Genomic DNA, 26569 nt, shown 5'->3' with positions numbered 1-26569 from the left:
ATTAATTTTTTAATTTAAAAATCTTATTAAAATTCTGAAAAATTGTTTGTAATTGAGCACCATAGAGAGAAAATTACACGCAGAAAAGCACGTTTTGAACGATTGTTTCGTCATTATACTTATAAATAGTACTCCAGCTATTAAACACTATCATGTTAAAAATATGTTTTAAGACAGCATAAGAAATGTATAAAACTCCTTCTATCAATGAAAGAAATATCTTTTATTTATGAATGATATTTTTATAAGGAAAGAAAGGAAGAAATCGTTTTTGTGTTATAGACTGTCCATTCAACATTGCACGCATTCTTGATTTCTAGTTATCTATAATTCAGCTAGCTTTGTTTGTTCAGTTATTAGAAGACTATAACTAGGCTGTTCTTTTTTTTCATCGCTTTCTCGTAATGAGTGAAAATAAAACGGAAATTGACACAAGCGGCTTGATCAAATACTGCCATCGTGTCAGTCATAGGATGTTTGCATTTCCCATGATTTTTCTGAAATGGGAAACCGAAAAAAAAAAATCCATTAATCTGTGCTTTTTAGGGCAACTGAACATAAAGAGCGAATTAGAATATTATGAAAAAAAATGAATTATTTAGCTCTTACTGATTTACTAGTGGGTGAATTATTTATACGAATGTGCAAAATACTATATTTGACAGTTTGATAAAAATTTATAATTAAAATAATTGCTTTTAAGCAATCGTACATTACTTTTGTTTTTCAATTGATATTCATATCGAATCTAAATATATAAAGATAATTTTTCAATTGTATGTTCTTTAACATGAATCTGTAGCGGTTACATAACTCTGCTGCCTTCTTTTTTGATACAACAGATGGCGTTACCTTATTAACATCAAGATATATTTCTCATGATCCTCCTTGGGGGTCATTATTAGATCGTATTCTGAGTGTTGTGTATTTTCGTGTTCGTGTTTGTTTTGTCTTATGAAATGTGAAAATAATTAAATAACTATTCCTGAAAATCGTCTATTATTTTCATATACCTCATTATGAAGTTATAAAGAGTATTTATTTTCATCTGCTTCATTATGAAGTTATAAAGAGCCTCGTTCTTCTGCAAATCTACCTTTTTGCCCGACCTTGATGAAACTTGGCAGACAACTCTTTAAACAAGAGCAGGTTACTGTAAATTAATGTTAAATTTCAAAGTCCAAAAATTAATTAAAAATTAAGTAGAAGTTTGGAGATTTTCCTCGTCAACGATTGATATTTCGTAAATATTGTTCACCAATACCGTACAGTTAATGCATAAGAAACGATTTTCTTTTCTACGAAACACATAACTCTCCTATCTATCTGAGACTTTGAAAACAAAAATCTAAGCACTCATGGCATTTAAGGCCTTGCCCAATGTCCATAATTTTATATGGAGGTAGGGAGGATAGCATCTTTATGAGACAGTATGGGAGAAAGTTTTGGGTTGATCACTTCCACTGGTTTTAATAGTATCTTTGGAAAATTAAGATAAAGGTCAATTTTGTGTTTGTAGAAGAGTTTTAGATTTTATGTAGGGAACATAAACATAGTTTACAATTGAAGTAACATTGATTAAAGCAACAAAAGTACGTAAAGTAAAGCAATTGATTAAAGTCAATAAAAGACATTGATTAAAGTAACAAATACGAAATTTGTTACTTTAACGAGATCCTGATTATACAGTGGCAAGCTGAAATATTGGCTCAATCCTCGATTCTGCATACTATTTAATGGAAGTTCCAACATTTGTTCTAAAAGTATGATATATATGATATCTGTTCTAAATTTATAATACAGACATTCATAATCTTTATGCTTTTCATATATAAACTAAAAGGGTACCTCAACCGAATGAGAATGGTTCCTTAACGACTGACTCCTTCGCATAAACTTAATTTATTATGATTTATTTAAATGTTTTTCTTTGTCTTGATTATTATATATAAACGGAGCCGCAGTTTTAAAGAAGAGAATTGACTGAGGATGTGATTATCACAATCAAGAGATAAAAACAAACTAAAAGTACAAAGAAAAATTATTTCGTCTCCCTAAACTCTTCATTTAAAATAGGCCGTTAAATGTCTTTTAAGTGTTAATTTATTTTAATCCATTTTAGTAATATCAGAATCCCTTATGATGACCTTTTATGAAGGTCATCACATGACGAATATTAAATGTCTTGCTACTGAAGTAAGAGCGGCGGGTATTTCATCTTGACAAAATAATATGATGATGTAGCGAGTAAATAGATTGGACTCAATTGAATGGGCTTGTCTGATGTCTAGCGCAGACTTAATTGAACTCTGTTAAAACAATCAAAGGACGCTTCTTAGTATTCAAAGAAAGAAAATAAAGAGCTTTCTTTGGTTTAGAATGCTTATAAATATGTAACAGCAGCTTCTTTCTGGTAGTTAATTCATAATTTAAAATCAAAAACTAATTTTATGCCTTAATTTCTTTGCAAATTTGGAATTGAAAGATTTCTTTATAACCTTATGAGATCAACAATTTGTTGATGGGAAATTGATTTTTTTATGTTCTTGACAGTAAGCTTAACATATCTTATTTTCTTAACATTAAACTTAAATATCTTTTTAATTTGTTATAATAGTATCTTTCTACAACGAATTAGGCATAAAAGTGGAACTAAATTGATCATTTTATTAAAAGAGGAGCCTTATGTGCGTATTACTTTAGCATCACAAAATGTTTTAATGCACCACTGATTTCCCTCTAGACAATGCATTCATGTGTCATTATCAAGAGGCTTATCTACGTAAAATGGCAGGACACTTGCCTTACCTGTCCCACCCTTGTTACGCCGCTGTCGTTAGATGAATATGGTTTAAAATTACGAAATTCGTTCCAAAATAGCCAGCCCTAATGTCGCCTCAAGATGGGACTTTAATACAACTGTACTAAACTAAACCAGACGATATGCTATTGTTCATTTTATTTCTTTACTTATTTTGGATCCAAACCTGTTATTTATTTTTAAAGAAATAAAAATTTTTGTCTAAGGATTTTAGCGAAAATAATCATTTCTTGTTATAGTAAAATTCATTTCCAATTCACCTTGAATTCGAGGCGTTTAGGCTTACAATATGCATTAATTATTTATTTTAAATATAAGCAAGCTGATTTAAAACGCAGCCTTTTATTTTTCTTTCTTTCACTTCTAACGCAACCTTATATCTGTCGTATAATTAGTAAACTTTTTTTTTCTGCCAGTTTGCTTAACTTTCTAAACCACAGTTCCGTATCATAAACAGCAGCTTGATAATTGCAGTACGAAAGGAAAGTGATGCAATTTTGGCTCTTTTCCAGTTGGTTTAGAACCGAAATTAAAGGAATAATATAAATGAATAAATTGATTGCCTGCTGATTTTTGCTATGTATAAGTATTATTTCACAAATAAAAGTGATGAAAAGTATGGAAAAATAAAAATTATTTGAATGAAAAGTTTCAGTAGCATTTTAATTCATTTTTAACTTTAAAGAAAATTGCCAACTTCCTTGCAAAATTCTGACTTGAAGCCAGTGGAGTGTTTACCTTTCGACTTCCTAGTTAATTTCACATAAAGATGCCATTTCTATATTAAAAGTTTGTGTAATGACGAAAATTACGATAACAACAACTACCTAAAATAAAAGTAAATAAGTAGATTCTCAGTAATTAGAAAACAGCAGATCATAAGATGATCGAATTAACCGAAGTGCCAGATTAGTAAAATTCATTGGAAAACATACTTTTTGATAGTAAACTCTATGTTTATTTGAATAAAGCATACTAAATTATAGATAATATTTGAATAATATTAAAAATTATTTTTCTTGCTCGTCCTTTACGTTAAGTCACGGACGTTGAAATCGCCCTTTAATGACTTGTTTAACTTTTAATGCTTTCTCTATTCATTTTCTTAAAAATGGACGTGTGCAGTGACGGATTAAAGATAGTCATTATATAACAGTATATATAATTTCCCAGCGCTGTCTGAGGTTGGGTAGAGGTTCAAAATATCTCGACGATATGAAATTCCAATTAGAGTACTTGGAAATGGACAGCTAGCAACTCAGATAGTTTTATTTATGTGTGCGAACAAAGCTAAGCAGGAATAAAAATTAATAAAAATTGAGGATCGTAAAATTTTCGTTTTATTTACCTTTTTGAGGCGGACTATAACAAAGATAAATGAGCTGAGATCTGTAAATTTTATTTTGCTGATTCTCATCTCACGGGGTAGTTGGAAGTTATTTCTATTATTTTCTTTCAGCGATTTTTTAAAATTTTGTATTTGGCAATGCATTTTTTTTCTATCTGGAGATCGCTATTTGTTTCGATCCATTTTTAATGATTAGTTTTAATTTGAATGTTCTTATGATTTTTTTAGTTCTTAGAATTCCTGGCCCTCATTGGTTTCTTTTAAAGTTCGTATATCTTTACATCTAAAGTGAGTTACAAGCTATACATAGATTTTTTTTTCCTTAAACGTTCTGTCAATGTACAGGAGATTTCCTACTACAACTTTTGTTAGTTAATATATAACAATTAGATCTAAGATAATTTTAATAGGATAATAATTAGTCTAGACGGACACATACACTGGTACTATAATATTTGTACAAGTTGCCAGACCTTTACAATAATGAGAAAAATATGTATTGCAAATTAGATGAATGGGCCACTGAAGTTGGAAATTAAAATAAATCAGAAGGCATAAATAACATGCTTCAGATCGTCACTCATTTGCGTAAGTCCGTTCTGCTTCTAGGAAAGGTGCCAAATAGAGTTACTTAATAGAAGGACGTAATTTTTAAAGGATATCAATTTAGTTTCATGTATTTTTGGATTATTTATTTACATATACAAGGGTAGAGATACAAGGATATTACATATACAAGGATCTTCCTATTCACGAATTTATTCCACATTTTGAGACAGATAAAAAAAAGTGCAATAATTACACATTACATTTCATCAATCTATTTTGTTGTGTTGAAATGGATTTAGGCAGACAGATATATAATTAAAACTTCAAAATTGATTGTTTTTTCCCAGCAAAATGATTTAAAATAAGAAAATTCATCAAGATCTTGAGATCGAAATTTTTTTTTACCATTATAAAACGTTTCTTGAATTCTTCTAATATCAAAAAATAAAAGCGTAGATTTTTATTTTCATTCTTATAATCCATTGATATATTTAATGAGAAACTGAAATATATAGATCTAGTTGCAATATTAACTAGAAATATGTTGAAAAACACAAACTAGCCACGATATTATCGATATTTTGATCCAAGCCACGATATTATCGATCGATGGCTTGGATCAAAAATATCGTCTGAGCATTTTCCGCAATTTTAGATAAACTTAATAAAGAATGGAATTAAAGAATTTGAATTCTAAATTTTTGAGATTTATCGGAGCACAATAATCGCACAAAATACAGAACAAGCAAAGAAAAAAGTGTGTAAATTTAACCTTAACTGAAAAATAGTCATTGATTTTGAACATAGCCATCGATAAAGGAAATGTTGCCTGTTTAAAGAAAATGAAATGTGATTTAATAAAGCAATCAATCCAAATTGCTGGAAGCTATTTAGGTATATGCTTACATAAAATAGGTATACAATAGATTTCAGTAATGTATGCGTCAATCAAAATATTTTTATATAAGTCAACTCTCGTTTTTTCCCTTGTTGATTGATATCTGTTTTGATTCTAACCTAGACTACTATTTCTAAACATATTGAATACAATAAAAATGATACATTCTGTTACGAAAGCAAGAACTGCCACCCTAAAATAAAACTAGTGGGATTGTCTCCCCAAAACTTTCTCGCATACTCTCTAATACATTTATAATCCATCCCAGAGAACACCTTACATGTCTTTGGCTTACAATAGTTAAGAAATATTAACTTTTGGCGCGAATTTAGTATTTTTACTGAATCTATCGTGTCAATCTTTGGCAAGTTATTTGGCAATTAATCCCTGGCATGCGTTAATAGTATCCAGGAAAAAAAAAAGTGTTTTAAGCACATTTTTCTCAATCGAAAGAAACAAAAATTTGGCGGCACAAAACTGCACTTGTAGTCACAATTCCATACCAAATTTCATATATTTAAGTCATTGCATTTTTGAATTGTCGCGTTTAGATGTTTCTTAAAGTACATACAGACAGACAGTCAACCCGTAGTTGCATTTGATTCAAAATTTGACAGGTGTCTACACTATAGATGTGAAATCTATGTACCAAATTTTATCTATCTAGTTCTCTTCGTTTTATAATTATTGTGTTAACTTATATTCGAACAGCCGGACAGATGGATTTCCTCTGAGCAGATTTGATTCAAAATTTGCAAGAAATCTGCAAATCTGGTGTAAGGACCATATACCAAATTTCAAAGTGTTTATGAGTTTTTGAGTTAATTTTGTCTCAGACAGACAGACGGATATTTTCCAAAAATACATTTTTCAAACTCAGTGAGGTCTAAAACGTGGAAATTCGTCAATTCGAATTCTTTGATGATTACTATACTTTCTCTGTACTACATATATGAGAAAGTAAAAAAAAAAAAAAAGTCTCTTCAAGAGACTCTTAATTTATTTTGATACTAGCCGCCTTTGGCGACCAGCCGGTTCGCCAATCTTAATGCTCGTTAAAATTTTAATAATTAAGTATTTTATGTAATTCCTACTTTAATAGGTTCTTCATCAAATATTTTAAAGCTTCAAATTTTGATAGTCATGTAATTTACTCATAATAATATAAAGTCCTTCAGCCATAACATAATATGTATCTCTCTAATTTTCTGTTAGTTCCGGTAGAATTTATGCTTAAAATTAAAATGGAAAACTGCAATTAATATAATAATATTTGCAATTAATTACTAAACTGCAATTAATATAATAATATTTTTTACTGAAACAAAGCATTTTTTTTTTAATAATATGATTACTGATAATAGAGTCACTGAGCGTTTAAACTTTATGGGCACTAAAGAATATCTTTCTTAAGTTATGTAATATCTCAAGAATTTGTCAACAAAATTTTCTCAGATTCATCATGAACAGATCGATTCATTAACAATGTTTAATTTTAAATGCATCAAACTTTAAGAAAATAAAATGAATCGTTTAAAATAATCGGTCGAAAACAGGTTTAAAAAACTACTTAAAAAACGATGTACTTAAAACTATAAGCATATACAAAAAAATATATAACTAACATAAATACAATTTAATTACAAAAGCATGCAACTAACCTAAAAATAATTAAAATAATTGAAAACAGGTTAAAAAAATCTACTTAAAAAACGATGTACTTAAAACTATAAGCATATACAAAAAATATATAGCTAACATAAATACAATTTACTTACAAAAGCATGCAACTAACCTAAAAATAATTTAAATCATCCGTTGATAGTGGTTGTCATGACAACAATCAGAACAATGCGTGAATTTTCAATGCCAGTTACGGTAACGCAAATGCGTCAATTTTTCTACGCCAGTTGGGGTAACGCTATGCAGATTAGACATTTTTAATTTCCTTTATTCTGTGTTATTTTAATTCAAAAGTACTTCAGAATGAATCTGAAACATGGATTAATTAACAATGTTTAATTTTAAATGCATAAAACATTAAGAAAATAAACAGAATCGTTTGAAATAATCCGCCGAAAAATATTAACCCTAGCCTCATTACTGTTGGGAGAAAAAAAGTGCGAAGCCTTACTCATTTGGCGGTGGGGGAAATGGAAGATTTTTTTGGCGGAAAAGTTGGCGGAGGGGAAAATGGAAGATTTTTTTTGGCGGGAAAGTTAGTTTTTAATTAATAATTAAAATTCTAATTAAGATTTCAAAAAAAGGGACCCCAGGTGCACATTCCCGACCTCTAAGGTATACATGTACCAAACTTGATAGCTGTATGTCAAATGACCTGGCCTGTAGAGCGCCAACACACACACACACACACACACACACACACACACACACACACACACACACACACACACACACACACACACACACACACACACACATTGAGCTTTATTATAAGTATAGATTAATTGATATAAATATAATGATATTTGATATTAATTGATATTAATATAATGATATTTGATATTAATGAAAGAAAGTTATTTAAAATTTGGCATATGATTACAATTTATATACAAAATCGTATCCAAAATATTAAAAGCTAACAAACGCCGATTTGTTCGCTAAATCATACAGTTACTTGTTAGAAATAAAAACATTAAAAAGTGTAGCTAAATATTCTTTATATAAAGACACATAACCACATCTTACAGACATTTAGCTTAAAGTATGATATCCTTTCCGCATCGATATTATAAAGCAATATCAGCTTTATGATAAAAGCTATTTTATGAAGTTCTTGTTAAATCATTGAAGAGTTTTGACGCTAGAAGAAGTTCAAATATGTATTACCAAGACCCTTGCTGTTGTTATTTTAAGGCTGAATATTTTAAAGAGGTTAAGGTGAGGTCTCTTAGACGTTCCGCCCTAGGCTACTGAAACTAGTTCCTTCCTCGAAATGCTAAAAAGACCAGACGATTTCGATACCATCATAATCATCAACAAGGCATTTCATAACGTCTGACGAAAGAATAAATTTCATTTCTAAAAGAATTAATATGCTTTATAGGCTCTTAATAGCCTCGAAATGAAAATTTATTTGACGCATAATATAGACTCAATAATTTGGATTGTAATTCGTTATGCTTGGTGAATCTTTTATGACAACAAGTGATTTCATAAGATCGTTCTAATCTCATTTCTGTCCAGTTGGGTGTGTTTACCTTCACTGCAAAGAAATAAAATATACAGACCAGACAGAAATTTCTTTTTTTCTTACTGAGATGGTAGTTAATGTGGTGGAAGGTCTGCTCAATAGTTACTTCTGTTTTATTTTCCTTCTCATGTATTTATGAAAAAATTGAATGTTTAGAAAGTTTCATAGTTTTTTTTAGCATGATATTGTTGGAAAATGAAATAATAATAACATGATATTGTTGAAAAATGAAATAATAATAACATAATATTGTTGAAAAATGAAATAATAATAACATAATATTGTTGAAAAATGAAATAATAATAACATGATATTGTAAATAATAAGATTAAAAGCTTCATAACTCCGTCCGTTTTGGTCACAGAAAAGTGGAGATTTTTCTGCGTAAAATATTAGTGAGTTAAAATTATTTTATAAAATATGATTAATACGAATGGGAGACTGTATAAAAACTTAAGAATTCATACTTTTTTTAGTTTATCACTCAGATGATATTAAAAAAGCATAATTCTTCACTCACTTCATTTAAGCATCTTTTCCAATTGAGGGCCTATTTCCAATAGTTCAGGAAAGAAAACTATTGGTTCCCGATTAGACAGAACATTTTGTATAATATAAATATAGAAAAAGATTTATTGTGAATGTTGAACTAATTTTCATTTCATAAAAATTAAGGATAATTTATAAATTTGGGTTTTGATATATTCGTAATTATTTTGGATAAATTTACTTTATAGTCTCTACATAATTATTCAAGTGAACCGTTCAGAAATGATATGATTCCATAATTGAAAAGCGAGATCCTATGAAAGAGCTTCCAAGTGGTAAACACGAACTTTAAATTTTAATTATCTAATGCAATGATAATTTACAAAGTATTACTCAAAAAGAATTGGAATTTGAATTTAAAAAAAATGATACGACTGATTTAATTCCTGAATCGATTGGTAGTTTCACAATGTACCTTTCCTTAAATAAAAATAAAGTTTTATTTGTTAATAAGTAACTAATAACTATCTGATATTTTGTTAATAAATGAACAATATTGAATATTTGAACTTTAAGCAATAAATAAATGGATTTCTGAAATGTCACATGTAATGACATTCAGCCCTTTTTATAAATTTCATATTTTGAAACGCATTGATAGCGATTCTTGTTTATATTCTTTTGCAATTTTTGCAGTCAAAGTGCACATAAACATTTGCCGGAAGATTCCATATTCATGGGAGATTTATTTATTTGAAGAATCGTCTTTCTATTCTATCCATTAAACGTTCCAAAATTTCGAATCCCCCTTCCTCCCCCAAAAGAAATCTTGAAAAAAGCTTTTACAAATCAATGCGATCGACAGGCAATCATCCTGAAGTGATCAGTAGAGATTTCTTTTCAAATAAAAGACAGATACCCATAAAAGATAAAATGATTTATTCCATTTTTATTTTTAAATGTATTCTTTTAAACTGTTGAAATAATTCAGGAAGTTACATTTGATGGTGACGCCCATTGGTAAAATACGTAGGGACATAAAATATTTTCTGAAAACATTTCATTTATATCTTTTATTTCAGTGAAAAATCAAAACGTTCCAAGATATTGAAGAAATATAAATAAATGAAACCTAAATTCTCCAAATTCAATTTTGAGGGAGGTTTTGAAAGAATAAAAAAAATATTATTTAAATATTTTCCCCTTGGGTTTTACTACTAGTATTTCTTGTATTTTTGAAATTGGATACCCGTAAGGCACAGTTGAAACTTGTTAAATTAAAAAAGAAAACATTTAAGAAGAGCTATAATCTTAAAATTTGCTATAGCATCTATAAAATCAGCTTTCCTTAAGTGTTCATGTTTATTTGGAAATATACAATATACATAATAAGTTACCGAGTACCATTTTATTGACGAATAACTATAGTTTTCTTTACGTTTTTGTAAAAGATAATGATTAAACGATATTATCATAGAAATAAAGTTAAAAATACATATTTTCCTAATAGTTTATTGTCTTTTGAGTAGTGGCGTGATCACTACGGATTTCCTTCTTAATTTCATACAAATTTATTCTGAAAAATAATAAGAAATAAACATGTTTCCTTAAACATAATTTCCTTCATATTTTCTTTAAGGTATGCTTGATTCCATTTGAGAATAAACAATACAATATATGCTCGATATTAACATGTCAGAGAAGTATAATGCTTTGCCATCAGTAGAAAAATAATCTTAAAATAAATAATTATTTTTTAATTAATAAACAATATATAAATAATCTTAATATAAACAATTTTGAATTTTTCGGTTTCATAACATTTAAAATTGCAACTAGTAAGCTAAATTGAAAAATTGTTAAATATTTTTCTATAGTTCCAAAGCACAATATTTAATGCTTATAAAATAAATTTGAAATTTTTTTTTATCTATAGGCAAATAGTATGGAAATCGCTTTTATAAAATCATCTTTTCATTGTAAAAGTATTTTTTTTATTTCTGTTGAAATATTCGGCCGCCTTTGAAGTCTTGAGTGTTTATCAAAGATAAGGATAATGATGGTTTTTAAGATTTTGATAAGAAAGTTAAACTTGGTTATTAGTAATTAGGTAATAAATGGAGAGGTTCGATAATGATGACGGACCTTTTTTGTATTTTTAAGATTTTTATTGTTTCTCCGCTTTCGGGAGTTGGATTGAGCCTTGCCTTTCGGCGTTGCTGCTTGGTCAATGATGTTACAAAGACTGATCGTTTTTTACATATACCGCTAGAGGGCGTTACAAGTGAGAGGCGGGGCAACATGCTTACGTAACATACTCCCGCCTTGAAATTGCACAATTTCAATATTCAGACACTATATGAATTTCACACATAACAATAAATTCGACAGAATTGTTACAAAAAATGAATAAATGTAAAAACAAATTTAAAAAATACTGAAATAATTCTTAAATATAAATTTACACAAAATAATACTGAAATAATTCTTATATATACACATTTATACAAATGAGTTAGTCTCTATATATTATTTACAATCATATACACATATAAATCCAATTAATTTTTTGGAAGTAAACATATTTGACTAATACCTCTTTTAATAACACCATTCAAAACTCTTATTAAAACAACTCTAGACTAAACCATCTGAACCTTTTATTAATTCTTGAATTCTACCCAGTCTCCATTTATATGGAGGCAAATCTGGATCTTTGATTACAACCATATCATTAAGATTTACATTATTCTTAGCAAACTGCCATTTGTTTCTAAGATGTAAATTATTCAAATAATTACGTTTCTAATTTTTCCAAACTTGTTGTACTAATTTAGTTAATTTTGCCATTTTGACAAATAATTAATTTCCTCTGAAAATTCAGAAGGTTGCACCTTGCTTACCATGAAGTTGGATGCTGCTTGAATTTCCATTATTATTATCTTACCTTTTTTACATTTTAGAAGAACACTTCAAATGATTAATAAATCTGAAAAGATAACTTACAATTTTAGTATAGTTGTTACTTAAATTTAAAATATTCAAATAAAATTAGTAGAAATATTAGTTAGTCAATTCAATTCACAAAGAGTTTTAACTTCTTTCATAAAGTCATTATTGATTGCACACACTCGCGATTTGCTGCACAAAGATTTGTTTTCACTTCACTGGATTTATTTTTTGAGCACACATAGATGACTGCAGCGTAGGCCTTATTTGAGGCATCACAGAAGCAATGTAGATCTATGGTGGGTGGGTGGAAACCCATTTGTGAAGTTGCATGCCTCCTTTACTTAAAAGTTCTATTAACTGCTGTTGTAAAGTCTTGGTTTCTGGTAAGTTATTTGAACCAGTTAAAATGTCGTCAACATAAACATCAGTAAGAAGTGTTGCAGATGCTTGAGGAAATTCACCTTTTTCTTTCTCAGCTAATGCCTTGAGTGTTCTGGTGGCTAAAAATGGAGCACATTTTGTTCCATATGTCACAGTCCGTAGTCTGTATGTTTCCACAGGAGCAAATTTATTAGGTTTCCACAGAATTTTTTGCAGGTCTCCATCTGCTTCTGCGACCAAAATTTGGCGATACATTTTCTTTATATCTGTATTAAATGCAAACTGATATGTTCGGAATCTTGGAATGATGCAAAATAGTTCCTGTTGAACTGTTTCGCCGTTCAATAAAATGGAATTAAGTGAAACGCCATTGTCAGAATTTGCAGATGCATCAAAAACGACACGAAAGGGTGTTGATGTGCTTTCTGGGCGAAATACAGCATGATGAGGAATATAATATTCACTATTGGCAATTTCAGGAGAATCTAAAATTCTTTCCATATGATTTAACTGGAAATATTCATCCATGAAAGCCTTGTATTGTATTGCCATTGTTTTATTTTTATCTAATCTTTCCCAAAGTAAATTTAAACGCCTTTCCGCTATTTCTTTTGAATCGCCTAATGTAGAACGTTTTTCTTCAATTATTGGTAATTTAACAACATACCTTCCGGTACTATCCCTCTTATGAGTGGAAAGAAAATGTTCCTCACAGTAAGTTTGTTCATATGTTTTTGATTCGACTGAATCATCTGTATTATCATCAGGAAAAGATTCTAAGTTAAAGAAATTTTTAACAGAATTCTCCAGATTATCATTTTCAAAAATTAATCCAGAAAAGAAATGAGAATTTCTGCTGTTGATTGTTCCCGTTACTAAATATCCGAACACACTGTTTTGTAACAAGAGTGAATTATCATATGATCTAAATTTTTCTGCCTTCAATAAATCAAAGAACAACTCGCATCCGAGTAATGCATTAATTTCACTAGGAATATGAAAAGTCTCATCCGCAAGTTTTATCTCACTTGGGAAGTTAACTTTTGAGATATCAATTTCTTTAGAAGGAGTTAAATGCGTTATTTTAGGCATAATTAAAAATGATACAGTTCTGGAAAAATCATTGTCTTCATTAAAAATGGTAGTGGTTAATTTATTTTTAACGAAGAATTCTCCTCCGTTAATACCAGAGATGGATGCATTAACCTTTTCCCGCTTCAAATCTAAAGAATTGGCCAAATCTGCAGTTATTATGTTTACCGAACTCCCTGAATCCAACAGGGCCTTTATTTTTATTTTTTGACCAAATGCGTCTTCAATAAATAACTGCGCGGTGCATAGAAGGTTTGAAGATAGTTTCGAGTTACTTGCAAGCGCTGTCTCAGCCTCAGGGGTCAGTTTTTGGGGGAACCTCGACGAGCCAGACGGTTCATTGTTTACATAAAGTTTCTCCCCCGCGTCTGGGGGCGTTACCTCTGCAAGGCGCGTACTTTTAGGATCCAAATGTATCAAAGAATTATGGCCTGATTTTTGACAGCTTCGGCAGCGGAATGTGGATTTGCAGGGTGGTTTATGCAATTTCAAACAGTTCTTACAAATGTTATATTTTTCTAAAAGCTCGATTCTTTTAGAAACACTCAATTTTAAAAATTCAGAGCACCTTTGTAAAGGATGTTCCAATTTACATAAAATACATGGCTTTGCATTACTTAGTTTATTCGCATTAAGAAGAAAGTTGTTTGGCTTATTTATTGCGCCTTGAAATTCCTTGTGGAATTTGTTACTTGTGGGGTATTTCCCTAATTGATCGAGTACCATCGCTCTTGATTCTAAAAATTGCAAGAGCTCCTTCAATGAAGGTATTTGTTTTGATTGTATGGACATTTCATATGCCTTTCTACTCTCTTTGTCAAGTCTTTCTAATATTATATTTACTAATATAGCATTTGTTAAGTCATTACAATCTAAATTCAAACTTTTTAAACCTCTCAGACTTTTATTTATTGTGTCTGTGATATTTCGTAAGCCTTTTGCAGACTCAAAATTTAATTTTTCTAGTTTCAGCATATTTCGAATGTGAATATCAACAACTGCTCGCTTATTTTCAAAGCGTTCTTCGAGAGCAGCAAACAGTGACTCAAATGTATCGTCACTTGTTTCTATAAATTTAGCTTCACCACGGAGGGCAGATTTTAAATAAAATAACTTTTGATCATTCGTTAATTCGGTATTGTCGTTTATTAGACACATAAATTGATTTTTGAAATTACTGAATTCTTCCATTTTTCCGTAAAATAACGGTAAGGGAATTTCCGGAAGTTTCGTTTTTAATTGAATATGATTGATATAAGCGTTCAAATTTGAATTTTGATCATTTATATTATGAATTACATTTTCGTTAACATTATAATTAGAGAGTAAGCATTTCAAACTTACCTCTAATTCATTTCTTTCTTCTTCGATATCCAACATTTCTTGATCGCACTTCTGGCTTAACGTTTCATCTTCGTCGATTTCTAAATAATCCTTGAATAAAATTTTTAATTTTTGTTTTATTTCTTCCACAATGGCCAGCTTTTGTTGACAGCTTAATATGAATTTATTTTCTTCTTCAACCGTTGAACTACTTTCAACAAACTTTTTAACACTTGTTAGTTTCGCCTTTATCCTTCCCCGGATTCTATTTAACTCTTTGGCTTTTTGAGTTTTATTTTTCTCCATAGTTTCGCTAATTCGTCTCCGGATCGCTAGGACCAGAATGGAGAGGTTCGATAATGATGACGGACCTTTTTTGTATTTTTAAGATTTTTATTGTTTCTCCGCTTTCGGGAGTTGGATTGAGCCTTGCCTTTCGGCGTTGCTGCTTGGTCAATGATGTTACAAAGACTGATCGTTTTTTACATATACCGCTAGAGGGCGTTACAAGTGAGAGGCGGGGCAACATGCTTACGTAACAATAAATATTCCAATCTTATTTGAAGATACTAGATTGATAGGATTAAAAGTACTTGAAATACTTGAATTAATTTTGATTGTATGGAATTCGAAATTTCCAAATTGTGAATTTTCAGACGATAAAGCCAGCCTTATCATCATACGATAATTAATAATATTGGCTCATTATATTTAAGACTGCATGAAAAATGCAATTTATGGTTATAATTTTTTGAATAATAGACATCGACATCTTTTAATTATTGCGATGTAACATCTATATTAATCGGACTATGATAAGAGTTCTTGTTATAATTTTTCTTTAATTGAACAATAATAGGTATTTGTGAGAAAAACAATTATATCTTTGACAATATTTTATATCTCATCATATATTAAGGAATTGAAAAATTCCTTGCTGGTTAAGAGGAAATTTGATTTTCTTTTCTTTCCGATATAAAACTCTAAGAACTATAGGAAATGAAAGACAATGCATTTTTATTGACCTCTAACTCTGAGTTGTATTTTATTTATGAAGATAAACAAGCACAAATAACGTGGCAAAAAACAATATATACAGAAAATGACACCTTAGTTTAAGTAACAATGGCCTTTGAATTCTGACAGTATTTCCTTTAGTGTTAAATATTAGGGTTTTAAGTGGATTCTTAATAAAGGATACTGCTTATTTGACTTGTGATATTTTATGAACAATGGAAATATAGTGGAGAGTAATAGCATTGAGTCTGTTTTCTCTTTCCATTATACAAAGAATGATTAAATTATCATTATCAATATCCTTTCATTTACTTATACAAAACAATTTTCATTGCGAATTAGTGACATTTTATCATATTAGGTTTCATAAAAAGGATAAAGCTAAAACACCTTATCTTGAAATTTACGTGTTTCAATTTGAAATAAAATGACTAAAAATACTGAAGTAAAATTAATTATTTTTCTATTTTGATGTTACTTCAAAATATACAAGTAAAATCTATTAAGGAGAAAATATTAAATACAGTGAAAGATAAAATTGTGGATATTTAAGCTTTTCAATTTACTATTTAATTTATGTAACTATAGATTACAAACTTATGAAAAAAAGATTTTTTTCTTAAACAAACGATTTTTTTCTACAAAAATCATATTAAGAAGTGAACTGACAAACATGATGTAAAATTGAAATATACAGTTTATTAATATTTTATTATGAACGATGCACTTTTAAACAAACAATAGTTTTCATGTAAACTTTTTTGTTTTACATGGTTTAATAAAATAATTCATCATTTTATTGAAAGCTGTACCATAATCTACTGAAAATAATGTATGCTACAACTAGCATATCTATAGCATAATTATGAGGAATAAGGGATTCTTTAGAAAGCAATAAAATATATTCATGATTTATTTATTTTATTTTAATGGCTTTTTAAGATATTAAATTTAAAACAATAAATCCAATTAAAAATTAATTTTCGACCATAATAGTGCTGAAATTTTGTAATGCACATTAGAGGAAGTTTGTACATAACGTATTAGAAAGATTAAATTACAGATTGTCAGTATTAGAGATTATCGTTTTCACTTAATTTTGATTTAAAAAAGATTTTGTTTATTTTTACTTATTTATTTATTTTGATTTTCAAAAATTGCCACATAATTAGTTGCTGTGTATATTGTACAATGTGTTTCTTACTTTATTCTGTTTTTCTTATATTTAATAACAGAATTAATTAGAGCATGATTGTTAGACAAAACAAATTCCTTCAGAATTTTTAAATATTTTTTAATCAAATCTTTTGTTCTTTCCATATTCACATGTCTTAAAATTTTGTATTAATACATGTAATAAATTATATAAAATATTTCGAAAAAATATCAAACGAAATGTCAGTAATTTTAGGCATCCACTGATAAAAAAATTATTAGTTTGGAATGAACAAACTGAATATTCCTTTTATTTTCTACTTTGATTTAAATTAATTAATCTGTTTTTTTTTAATAGAAAACTCTTAGCCAATGATAATATCCTTTTTTTTAAAGCTATAACTTATACAGAAACTAAGTGCAACTGCATGTGTGAAACACAATAAATTAATTTGTACCAAACTATGAAAGTACAAAACACATCTTTAATGGAAATATCTTAATGACCTTAGTTACATTCAGGTAAATTTATCACTTTTATTCTAATTCTCGATTATAAAATAAAAGGTTTCTCTTTCAAAAAATACTGGAAAAGGTAATAAAATAAAATTTTTAAAGTAAAATAATTAATTTTCATTGAAATTTCATACATGAACTATAAAGAGAAATAAAAAACAAACTATTGAAAATTCAGTTCCTATGTATGATTTTTAATCAAATTGGAAATAAAGTATATTAGCAGTATAATATATTAGAATATAAAAAAAATATTGATCATTGTAACTGATTTCAATTGCAATTATGGCAAGATGAAATAAATTTTTAATACGTGCGTACATGATAGCTGATTGCACTATGAAAAATATGGTAATCAAAATGCAATATGATGAAAATGAAAAATTAAACATATTTCATTGAAAATGATATGGCACTATTCAAAATGATTCTTTTAAAAAAAGATATAATCTTCCCTATGATCATATGAATTAAAAGATGGACACAATATCTCATTTCTTAATAAACACAACTAGGAACTGTCCAAAATGATAGTAAAAAAGAAGAATTTATTTAAAAAAAACATCTAAAAAGTAGGCACCACAAACGATCAATTACAAAACACATAAGAAATTAAAAATGATTTAAATGAAATAAAAAAAAGGCAGTTTTCATAGCATTTCTCTCTATTTTTTTAAATTTATGCTTCAGACGTATCACTGTAATCTTTACCTTCCAGTCGTCGAGACAAATTAGACATAAAATCCCTGAAGTTTATACAATGCAAATTTTTGGCCAACATACTAATAATAAACCAATCTCCTACTTTGCATTTGTTCAGCACAATCGCCAAGTGCTCTTCCCTGGCCAGACTTGCTCTCGGTTTAAGGGCACGCATACGGGCCTCAGGAGATACATACAGCAAGATTCTGTAAGCAACAGCAATGCACGACACCACAGATAACATCACAAACCAAAACCACAGAAACACATAGATCTTCTCATTGATGATGTTGATGGGAAGTATACACATGGCATCATGTCGCTGTACATCTCCAGAAGAACCATAGCGATGGAAAGTACATTTGGCCAACCTTGGGAAAACACGGATCATAGGATCATACCTGACTGACCAATCCCATTCGGTGAACTTCCACACCTGGGTACCATAAGATGAAAACGCTCCTCCCAGAAAGGTATCCATCAAATACATCTGCCCAATAACATTCACGGCATTCATAATTTCTGAGAAAGCATAATATCCACAATAGCTATCATTGTGATTAAAATTAGCGATCACATAATCCACCAATAATCTCAGATTGGCTTCCCGTTTTGATTCGTTCAGCACTGGATTGTTGAGATCCAAGATCATCGCTTTGATTCTTCCTGCCTCCATGCACTTCCAGAAGTAACGAGGGAGGTAAAACAAGAGGGCTTGAAGAAACAGCACAAAACAGACCCACTGATAGTAAGCATGGTAAGTCCTTTTATCCTCGGGTGTGTATTTGTCTACACCTGGATACGGTATCTCCACCCCAACTTTTTTGAGCCAAGCAGTTTCAAGACTGAAAGTAGAGTGAATCCAACAGAACGTGTCCAATACTTTCGTAGGAATATCATCTTTAGAAATGCAGCTTATAGGATCTCCTATGTATTGCCGACTTGTGACCAACAGACTGAAAGCCACTAGTATAGGAAGCGTCACTTTATAGTGCAATCTGAAAACGTGGTTGTCTGTTACGACCCCTTTGAATTTGAGGACCCCTTTCAGGGATTCGAACAGCTTATCCATGTCGAAGAGGCTGGTCCGTTTGAGCCAGTTTCCTCTGCGTGCAAGTGAACCGGGCGAATTCTTCGAGCTCGGACGTGAAAGAAGAAAAACAGAAAACTCGCTGGACTGGAGGTCACGTGGTGGTTCGTCTGGTGCTCTAGGGATTGGTGTTCATATCTAAGTTGTTTCGCCTCTTGTTTAGGTTCTACTTTCGGGAGAAAAGAATGCTTTGGAATTGCGCAGCGGTTTCAGCGCGATTGAAAAGCTTCTTTCAATCACATCCTGTCAAAGAAGCTGTTGTTATGATTATTTCTAAATTTGTTTGGTGATTAGTGTTAGTTACGAGCACATACAGAATTTGTTTAGTATTGTTTCTTTCGGTTTCGACGAAGTCACGTCTAAATTATTAAAAAAAGCTGCAACATAAATTGTGCGTTTTTGTATATTTATTTTCGTTTTTGGAATTAAAATAAACTTTACAACATTTTCAAAATTTAGAAAAACAAATGATAATCATTTTGTTGGTAATATTATTTTAAATATATATGCATTTCATCGGAGAGATAGTTTTTTTTAAATTGACATTAATTTTTATTACTTATTAAATTAAATTAAATTAAAATAAATTTATTTTGACCTTCTTTTTTATTAAATGACAAAATAATTTTATTAAATTTCATAAGCGTTATAAAAACGTTGCAGATAAGTTAAAAAATTTCAAATGATATGTTGAAGTAATGATTCATATAAATCGTGCATCGATCGTCATATTTTATAAAAGAAAATAAATTGAATCTTTTACAAAATTGAAAAAAAAAGTGACTAGAAATGTTGAGATTTGTTTTTCGCATTTCTTACAATAACAATTTACAACAACTTTTTTTTAGCAAATTTGTTTAATTTTGACACTGAAACCCATGCAAATAATTAAAGATAAAAATGCATAAATTCTATTATTACACACATAATTTTTTTAAAAAGTATAATTTTAGAAAAATGTTATTGTATAAAATTTTTTTTAAAAAAAAGAAATGGTATTTTTTTCGTCTTTTATTTCTTAAAATTTGCAATTTCTTAAAATGTCCGAATTCTTAAAATCCAAAGAAGTAAAACCGGACCAATCCAAAGCGATATGCAGGTAGATTACAAACAGTCAGGTAAATCAATTAGGCATATCAAGGACTTCATATTCGTCACATCTTATAACTTTAAACAATATCAATAAAACAATAATTTCAACAAGATGAATAAATCAATAACTTTAACAATAAAACAATTACTTCAACAATATCAATTCTTGAAATTCAAACAAAGAATTTTTCTCATCAATTTCTATTCAATTTGTTTGCAGTAAAATTGCTTAGTAAGTTTCAACTATTTGAATAAAACGCAAATGGGTCAATAGTCTAAAAAATGAAATCTTTCAAAAAAATTTCTATTGCATTGAAATTTATAACATCATTACATAAACATTGCGTTGAGAGTTATTTGTCCATTATTCGAGAGACACTTTATAAGGAATTTTGCATATCGTTCAATGAAACATAAACCAGTTTTAAGAAGTTATCATGACACGATGACACAATTCGAGTTCAATCTGAATGATGCCATATTTGTTTTTAGAAAAAAGGCTAGTTTCTCAGTTTTCATCCTTTGAAAAATATTGAAAAAATTTTTATATGATGAAAATATTTAAATTTATATCAATAGAAAATTCGTAGTCTTCATTTGGATTTGAAATGAAATAATTCTAATACTACAATCCCTTGTGAAATTTTATTTTAAGTCTTCATTTTTTTTTTAATATTGAAATTGCTGTGAGTAGTGCGTACCGGTTACTGAATAAATGGCAAAATGTATTGTTATTCATTCAATAGCGACTAGGTAGCTGCCTAGATCCGATGGGCTGAGAACATTTCGTAGGCAGGATCATTAAATAGTGAACAAATAAATAAATTTATAAAAATGCAAATTCTATTAAGAATGAAAGATTAAGATATTATTAGCTTTGTCCAATGTAAATTTTCAGATCCTTATCTTGTTATTCGATTCATTTAGTTATTACGATATTTATAAATAACGAGAACTTGAATAAATAATGTTGCTCTCGAACGCGGATGTCTTACAGTCATAATAACTTAATAAATAACAAATTATTTGTTTTCACAAAGTTAAAAAATTAAACGTAAATAAATAATTAATATGATGCTTAAGATAAAAATGTGACAATTTGATAAACTAAATTGATTATTAAAAAAAGGGTATCATAATAAGCGTTGGTTTTAAACGCATTATGATTAAATCAGCTATTTTATTCAATCGAATTTCAAAGATATTTGCATATGTCGGTGGATATGCAAATTAAAATCTCTCGGGTAATTTATTCATTACCCTTTCAGTTTTTTTTATTAATATATTGCAATATTTGCTGGAAATATAATTTCTAAAGAAATTCTGAGGAAATTGGAGAAGCTTCCTTTTTAATATTTGATTTATTTTACAGCTGCCTGTGGTGACTAGCTGACGCTAAATAATTGATTATCTTAACAAAATATTCTGAACCTTTAAATGATGATAGATTTTAAAAGCTGTGTTATTTTAATAGCTTTATATTTTTTCTGTTTATTGTGTGCATTAGTTTTTTAAATGGAATTAAATTCCAATGTCATCAAAAACCTAACCATTTGAGTAAACTGCTTTCTAATTGCATGTTATCTTTCGTGATGTTTCTTCATTTTTTTTATTTTTCAATCAAATTGTGCAGACAATAAGCAGTAACTCTCTTCTGTGACTTTCAACAATAGAAGGAAATTATGCTATCACATATTTGAGGAAATATTGAAAACGGTTTGAATTTCATTGTGAACGCAATCATGAATTTTTGAAAGCTATAAAAAAATATCATTTTAAAAAATTGTCAAAATTAAGAAAAAAAAAATATGGCAGGACAAAAAATATATGTAATTACAAAGACATTTTAAAAATTTAAATAGATGTAGAAACCATTTTTGTACCATATTTTCGGAAGTAATCGCAGAAAAACGCCAAACGACGATTTTTTAATTAATTAAAATCTTAAAAAATTCATTTTGCCTTTAAAAGCACAATTGGCCGAGCCAAATTTGTGCCAAACTGTAGAACAAACTTACGTTATCTGTCGAATGCAAGCAAACAGACAGATGCATCCGCGCACATAAGCGCTTTTCTTTATTATTAGTACAGATGATTAAATAATAAATCCCCTTGATTAATCTCTTTTTAAGTAATAAATCGGGTCATTCAAAGTAAAAACTTATATAACTTTCCTTCTTACAACTCAATCATGTACTCAAAAAAACTTTTTCAAAATACAGAAACAATGATTTTTTAAAATTATTTCATTCTGAAATAAGTGTATTCCCCGTTTGCAAATGTTCTTGAATCTTCAAAACGGGGAATACCCTTATTTTGCTGAAGTTGTAGCATTAATTTGATGCTCTCTTTTCACATTTCGGCATTTACACTGGACACGTGCAACTTCTCCTGTAACATTTCAAAATGGCTATAGGTTGGTATCAGCTAAAATTTATCGAAGAAATTTAATCCTGTATTTTTAATCTTTAAATATTTTCCGAAGGCCACGATGAAAGAATTCCAATGCTTATTGGGATGTATTTTATCCTTATCAAACGTCTACGCTAATTACATCATATTTTTATATAATTTTTACTATCTTTAAAGATGGAATGATTTCCTCGAAACATTCTCGTATGCTCTCCTCCCCCCCTCTGCATAATACTTATCCCCCCCTCTGAACAATAAATGCAAAATATCGATTTTTGACGTGATTCTAAAAATTTTTACTGAATTTATTATGCGAATATTACAAATTTTACTGAATTTATTATGCGAATATTACAAATTTTACTGAATTTGTTATGCATATTTCGGACCCCTTTTTGACGACAAAATGAAACAAAAATTTGACATCCTATTACTGATACTGGCACAAGATAACATACTAAAGTTCATTTTTTAAATCATTGTGTTCACATGCAAGCAAAAATGCAAACCGACAGACGGTCAATCTTTTGATAGATTTAAATCAAAAATTTTATTGGAATCTCTAAGTTAGATGTTAAAACTATCTTTCAAATTTTAACTACTTAGCTGTTACTAGTTTGGAGTTACTGATCTGATTTGCTATCGAACAGCCAGCCTCACTTCCTGCGAATGAATGTCGTTCAAAAGTTGATCGTTAACTCAATATACCAAATTTCATCCAACTAACTTAAAGTATTTTTAAATTAGCGTGTTCATTGACAGACAGACATAATGCCAAAAATATGTTTTTCAAAGTCAGGAAAGTTTGAAAAGTGATTTGAAAGCTTGATATATATATATATATATATATATATAATTTTTTTAGCATTATAATGTTTATGACATATTATTTGTAAATTTTGGCATGTAGGGTGCAAGTACCGTTAAAACCTGCTCTATAGGGCAAATATTTGGACCTAAAACTGCAAAATTTGTAAGAGATACTCACAAAGAAAAGAATATTAAATACATATTTAAAAAAAGTTTTAACGTTTTTCCTTTGTAATTTCGTAGCTTGTTGATGTACGTAAACAATTTTTATAATGTAAAAAAAAAAGATAATCGTTTTAGTGATATCAGTTTTATTTTAAAATATTTTCCCCTCTAATTTTAATTACATTTTCGAAATACTTCTAAATTTAAGTTACAACAGTTTTTTTCATTGTCTTAGTAATTGTATTTATTCTCATATTCATTGTGACGATAATAATATATTTTGGTTTGGTTAATAGGACGATAATAATAATTTTTTATATGGTGAATAGATCGATAATAATACATTTTATATGATTAATAGGACGATAACAGTACATTTTTATATGGTTAATAGGACGATAATAGTACATTTTTATATGGTTAATAAGTTGATACTAATACATTATTAGTAAGTAAATGTAAGGAATCAAGCCTAGGAAATTTAATAACGCTAAATTATTTTGGATCGGAGATTCAAATCTCTTTCTTTTTATTTCAGAACAGCCCCTTGTATTAAGTATGGTTTTATTCAAGCCCGTAATCGAGATAACATAAGGAAGAAAAAAAAAAAAAACAGCTCTAATTAATGACTCAACTTTCACATTCTGACATACGTAACAGCTGATTTACGTAATTCCTGCAGTCACTCTCCTTCTGTGTCAACACAAATGTCGCTTTGTAAGCAGAGCATCGCCGGCAATAATTTGCAGTTCTCGTCCAGCGCCCACGATTGGCTGGGCAGTCAGAAGTAGGAAATAAGAAACCCAACGCCCTTAAGTCGGAGAAAAGAAACTATTAATCCAATGTTGGTAGAGCTTTAACCAAACCTCTGCATTTCTAAGTAGTAAATGAAATGTGAAATCAGACAGATGCCATAAACAAACAAGCGCAGACATCTAAGATTAAAGGTGTGATGAAACGCATCAGTGAAAATGTTATGTAACGCATTAGTGAAAATGTTATGAAACGCATTAGTGAAAGTAATTTTTCATGATATTTTTGTGTATTTGATTTTTATTAATTGATGAATGGAACTAATAAACTCTATTAAAGGGCATTTCAATGTTGGATTTACTATCAGCTAAACTAGGCATCTGCCTATGGACACTGAGATGAAAAGGGGCTGGAGGTGGGACAAGATGTTGGTTAAAAAATTAGTATAAGAGTACTTGCAAAACAAAATTTTTAAAAGGCAGAATGAATGGGAAAATATTAAGATAATAGTAATATTTTATCAAATATAATAATCGATCAAGATTCTCATTATTTCATTTAATTGTTATAATATTTATAATCAATAAAACGTCTACTTAAATGTAATTGAGCACAAATTTGGATGTCATGCTGTCATGAATTATAATAAGTAAAAACATAACCATTTTCACAATGTTCTCAAATAAAGAATAAATTTTAAATATATTACTAGCATGTTAATTTAAAAATGAGTCGAAGTGTGAAACAAAATACCTCAGTTTCATAAAAAAAAGAGCCCTCACAAATATACTGTAAAGGGCAGAAAAATGCATAAAACTGCACTGATCCATTTCCTTGACTATTCATTTCAATTTGCTTTCATATTGGTGTATGATGCAATCTAATAATTCAGTTTTTTTTCTTTGAATTTCTCTTACATTGTACTAATTAATAATGTAAACACAAAAGGTTTGACTTTATTACATATTAGTCAGATTTTGAAAAATAATTCTTTTCTTTTCCATTTTGAAACAAAACAATAATTTTGAAAAAATAAATCAATCTTATTAAAGACATATTTTTCATTTTTGTTGGATAATGGTTTTTTTTATCCTACAATTATAGAAATTCTGATCGTTATGAAGAAACAAGTAATACATAAAAAAAAATTAAGTCAATTCCTACTTAGGTCAACAATTTTTTTTTATTTTAGTTACTTTTTATTAAATAATTACAATTAATATAAATATGTATATTCATATGACAGAATTACAATATTAAGTGGCAAAATAGAGCTTGGCAACAAACTTCGCGACCATTTGGCGACATGGCGATGGATTTTACGACTTTGGCGACAAAATAGAAATCATTGGACAAATTTAATTGATTAATTAATATTTGAAAAAAAAAACTGTATTAACATCAAGTGTCATCCACTACGAGTTACAAAAAATGTATTTGAACTTGAGTGGATGAATAAAAAGTATTTTATTAACGAATGAAAATTTGAACAATATATGCATAGAGAGAGTGAAAGCTAATAGTAGGAATTGAAAAACTCTTGAATCAAGTGCAATTTCAATGCAACAGCATCATTGCGACTTTTACCATTCAAAGAGTTTTATGAAAATATAAATAAATGATAATCTGTTGGGCGAAAATTCTGGCTTCTTAATGGATATGACATCACTTCTCCATTAATGTCATTACATTTTTGTTAAATGTCACTGAAGGTGTATATGATCTACCGATTTGCCAATCCGGGGTGTTTTCGTTTGATTACTTTTTCTAATTTTGCTAATTTTTTG

The 26569-nt window shown here is 29.0% G+C and overlaps 2 protein-coding genes across 2 annotated transcripts in view; one reads left to right on the top strand and one right to left on the bottom strand.

Moving 5' to 3' along the window:
• Nucleotides 1-26569, top strand: part of LOC129981029 (uncharacterized) — a 272688-nt gene that overhangs the window by 119068 nt on the left and 127051 nt on the right. The gene's annotated exons all lie outside the window — the stretch shown is intronic.
• On the bottom strand, nucleotides 18070-19712 carry LOC129981034 (innexin inx2-like). Its single transcript, XM_056091638.1, has one exon. It carries the CDS (start codon nucleotides 19530-19532, stop codon nucleotides 18438-18440), a length of 1095 nt encoding a protein of 364 aa, XP_055947613.1. The 5' UTR covers nucleotides 19533-19712; the 3' UTR covers nucleotides 18070-18437.

This window comes from Argiope bruennichi, chromosome 8 (assembly GCF_947563725.1).
Source record: "Argiope bruennichi chromosome 8, qqArgBrue1.1, whole genome shotgun sequence".
Classification (NCBI taxonomy): domain Eukaryota; kingdom Metazoa; phylum Arthropoda; class Arachnida; order Araneae; family Araneidae; genus Argiope; species Argiope bruennichi.
This window is presented reverse-complemented; position numbering and strand designations above follow the sequence as displayed.